At 42.8% G+C, this 4631-nt stretch overlaps 1 protein-coding gene across 1 annotated transcript; it reads right to left on the bottom strand.

The window, feature by feature from the left end:
* Positions 1 to 2950: 2950 nt before the first annotated feature.
* Positions 2951 to 4126, bottom strand: LOC123038342 (F-box protein At5g03970-like). The gene has a single exon (XM_044462179.1). It carries the CDS (start codon positions 4124 to 4126, stop codon positions 2951 to 2953), a length of 1176 nt encoding a protein of 391 aa, XP_044318114.1.
* Between the last annotated feature and the right edge of the window lie 505 nt (positions 4127 to 4631).

The following is a 4631-nucleotide window of genomic DNA, read 5'->3' on the forward strand; positions in this document are numbered from 1 at the left end:
TGCTTAAATGAACATGCAACCGTGTGTGCGTATTTCATATATCTCCAACGTATCTATAATTTTTGATTGTTCCATGCTGTTATATTATCATTCTTGGATGTTCTACAATCATTTATAGTCATTTTATATCATTTTTTGGTACTAACTATTGATATAGTGCCCAGTGCCAGTTGTTGTTTTCTTCATGTTTTTTACATCATGGGAAATCAATATCAAACGGAGTCCAAATGCAACGAAACTTCTTGAAGATTTTTCTGGGCCAGAAGACATCTAGTGGGCCAAGGAATGCACCTGGGGGTGCCTCGAGGGGAGTAGCACCCACCAGGGCGCGCCAGGAGGCCCAGGCGCACCCTGGTGGGTTGTGCCCACCTCGGGTTCCCCCTGAATCGCCTCTTTGCTCTATAAATACCCCAATATTCCAAAAATCCTAGGGGAGTCGATGAAAATCAATTCCAGCCGCCGCAGAGTCCAGAACCACCAGATCCAACCTAGGGACCATCACAGAGGGGTTCGCCATTTCCATTGCTGCCTCTCCGATGATGCGTGAGTAGTTCTTTGTAGACCTACGGGTCCGTAGTTAGTAGCTAGATGGCTTCCTCTCTCTCTCTTTTGATTATCAATACAATGGTCTCTTGGAGATCCATATGATGTAAGCCTTTTTGCAGTGTGTTTGTTGGTATCCGATGAACTTTGAGTTTATGATCAGATCTATGTTTTTATCCATGAAAGTTATTTGAGTCTTTTTTGATCTCTTATATGCATGATTGCTTATAGCCTCATATTTCTTCTCCGATATTTGGGTTTCGTTTGACCAACTTGATCTATTTATCTTGCAATGGGAAGAGGTGCTTCGTAGTGGGGTCGATCTTACGGTGCTTGATCCTAGTGACAGAAGGGGAACTGACACGTATGTATCGTTGCTCCTAAGGATAACAAGATGGGGTCTATATCTAAATAAATAGATAAATGGATCTTGTGTACATCATGTCATTGTTCTCATTGCATTACTATGTTTTTTCATGAACTTAATACACTAGATGCATGCTAGATAGCGGTCAATGTGTGGGGTAATAGTAGTAGATGCAGACAGGAGTCGATCTACTAATCTTCGACGTGATGCCTATATAATGATCACTAGATCATTGACTGCGCGCGTTGCTGTGCCCGTCTATTTATACAATAAAACTATAAGAAACTTTGTAAATAAATGGCCACATGGAACACGTTAAATTTGCATAAATGTAAACATATATTATTCAGTAATTAAGGGAAATATCGAGATTCACAAATACATGGTATGACTACATAAACAATAATGTTCGTAGTAATTACAACTATATAATCCGAGCTGCCAAGACATAAATAGCAAGACTCCGGAGGAAAAATGTAGGGGCATGCGTAGCATGGATCCTGGAATAAGATCACAAATGGTGACCAAAAGCTTAGTGCAATAGAAGCAGGAGATTTATAAGAGGAATTTTCCCCCCTATTTCGTTGACGAAGGAAATTAAATTTAGCGAGTGTACTTTGTTTCCTTGTTTAACCTCCTCTTGGTAAAAAATTCTATCGAATTAGTTGACCATAATGCAATCCCAACAAAAAGGAAACTTCACAGTATGTCATAAATAAAAAAATGGTATTATGAGCGAGGTATAAACAAATATAAAATATATCTAGAACAACTTAGACGTGGATGTTTCCTTGATATATGATTACATCTGTCAAAGCACATTCAATCTGTGTTACAAGTAAATTAGGAAGTGACGTGAAATACCAATGGAACAAATAAGCTAATAAAGGAATGACATGTGACAGGAGATGCACAGATCAATAGAAGGCAAATTTATTTTTTCTAACAACAAACAACATACAACTCTAGTTTCAGCTTTAAGGTGGTGTGAACGTAATAAGGGAGGTTATCTGAAATAGTTCACACAGCCATACGTACTGAAGTACTAGTTCTTTTCCTCTCACAAACAAAGATATTAATGTTGAAAGTCAGCTGTACCAACCAAACTGAAATAAATTCAATACAATTGTATTAGTAGGACACTTGTTCAGTAGAATCAATGTCTTGGACTGCTGACGTTCTTCTTGCGAGTCGTCGCTGTACATACGCTGGGTCGGATGTGGTGGCCCTGTCCTGTGGCTTGGTGTACACACTGGTACAAATGAATTTGCTACTCACAAGACGCACTCTCCTAAAAGAGATAAAATGGACAATTATCCACCAATTACAAAATATTTGACACAATGGACTCCAGATTAGTAGCAAAATTTGCAGATGATATAAATATTAAATGAAAGAAATAGAACTACCACCCAACTACATCTATTGAGCTACTTATTTGACATGTCAGTTGGTTCAAGCGGTTTTTTAACTAGTTGTCTTCAACTTCCAACTGTTAAATATCCTATCTTGAGTGAGAAAAAACTGCACTGCAGCTATATGCACTAGAACTACCATTATACAATTCTTGCATATGTGAATCAACATGCAAGAGGGGAATTTAGTTCAATATTACGTAAAGAATCTGCGAATTTGGAGTCCATTTTTTTTACTGTATGCACATTGATATAATAACCTGATAAAAGACAGTTTGCTAGCTTTGACCTGAACAACAAAATATATAAGTCTAACAGTACACCAATTTCAACCCACCACCTGACTGGAAAGCACACGAAAAAATTAGACACCACTAACTGATTTATTTTATCTATGTAAGAATCAAAACAGAAATACTACAGAAACAAAATCGTGACATGTTAAGAGGTCATCAAGCAGCAAAGGAAACAAATGAATATATGGCAGTAGTTAATTAAAAAGCTTAACCTAACACAAAAGGGTGTGAATCATAATTCTGTCAACCAATTATCAAAAATTGGCTTGGTACAAAGTTACAAGTTACTCCCTCCGTCCGAAAATAAGTGACTCAACTTTGTACTAGCTTTAGTGTATATGTGAAGGCATGCTATTACCTGGAGTGTAGACACTTTCGAATGGATGATAGTAAGAAATGGTTCTGGGCTCGCAAAGTTCCTTGAACTGCAATGAATCAAGATGAACCATAAAGAGGAGGCCGTCTGTCCACACGAACACCGCATTATTCTCCTCGGCGAACCCTAGAATTATTTGGCTCCATATTGCACAGAGGGGAAGTAGATTATTGAGTTCAATAGTTCTTTCAAGAACCCATGAAACAACAGCATCACAATCAGTCTTTTTCTTCCACAATTGGAAACTATGGTCGATTTTCCAGAGTAAACCGAGGCCACCACCCTCTGCCCGCACAATCCAGGAGTTGTAAAACCCATTTTGAAGCATATGTCGTGGTACCTGTATCACAGCTAGGCTTTGCTTCTTCAAATCAAAGTTGAGAATTCCAGCAAAATTCCCACTAAGAATCCAGTAAAGTGAATCCCCAAGAAGCACACCGGGCCTTATGGTACAAACCATGGTGGCATCATCAGTTATAAGAAGCGAGGTGGGAACCTTGGATGGGACCGGTGCTGATATAAGATCACCCCATATGCCGGTCTCGGACGAGTAAACATAGGCGAGCGCCCGTCTGTTTTGTTCGTCGACATTGTCTACCACTGTCAAGACCACATGAAATTGTTGGATATCTCGGGCAGCACGAAGCACTGCCCCATTCATGGACTTGGTCCCATGCGTCAGAAACCATGTGGGTATGTCAAGGCGGTGCTGTTTGCCATTGATGGGATCCCACACTAGGACCTGGATCGGCCGTATGTTTAAGATGAGTACAAGGCCATGGCGGCATCCAAGGGAGATGAAAATGGCGCCGTCACGGCGCGGCAAGGAGAAGCGCCCAGGCGGGACACGATTGGGGGCATCGAGAGTAGGTTCGAAGGGGATGCCGTCGCCGCCTCTGATGAACAAGCCGAGGACGGGAGGGTTTCGGCGGTGGTGGTGGCAGAAGCGGCGGGAGAAGTCGGGGTCGGAGACGAGGCGGCGCCAGCGCTTGCAGACGGCGGAGGCGCGCGGGAGGGAAGAGGGCTGCGGAGGGAGGCGGAGTAGGATCTCGCAGAGCAGGTCTTCGTCCTCCAGTGGACCGGCCGCCGGCGAGCAGGGACGGCAGCGGGGTCCGAGGCTGGCCGTCATCCTGTTCACCTGATGATGGGCGAGCAGTGGACGACGGCTGTGACGGCGGAGGAACTAGGGGCGGTCAGCGAGCGCCGGATCGACTCGAGAGGAGGACGTCGTTGACAGGGTTGGGGTTGGGGTTGGGCTAGGTTTACAGCACGAGGGGTAATCTGGGAATTGCCAAAAAAAACTGACAAACATATGTCATGCCGGAGTCGGACCTACTCTCGAGGCTGTACATGCCCACAGTAGGAATCGGATTTCTGGGCGTTAGATCTTGTACTCCCTCATCAGAGAAACAGGGAAATATTAGAATTTTCCCTATACTTGTCTTCAAGCAAGATACTAAACTGTGGAAAAAAATTTCTATGAGACCAGGTCTCACGGATTAGCAGGTGAGACCCATCCTGATGAATGACACGTGGCATTCACAAATCACAAAGCATTTACCCCATCTCCCACCTGAAATCAAGGGGGGAGAGATTAGATGCTTTATGATTTGTGAATGCCACGTGTTATCCAT

Source organism: Triticum aestivum, chromosome 2A (genome assembly GCF_018294505.1).
Source record: "Triticum aestivum cultivar Chinese Spring chromosome 2A, IWGSC CS RefSeq v2.1, whole genome shotgun sequence".
In the NCBI taxonomy this organism is placed as follows: domain Eukaryota; kingdom Viridiplantae; phylum Streptophyta; class Magnoliopsida; order Poales; family Poaceae; genus Triticum; species Triticum aestivum.

Bases quoted from the DNA above. Each gene is read 5' to 3' on its own strand.
- LOC123038342 (XM_044462179.1), bottom strand. From the start codon at position 4,126: ATGACGGCCAGCCTCGGACCCCGCTGCCGTCCCTGCTCGCCGGCGGCC.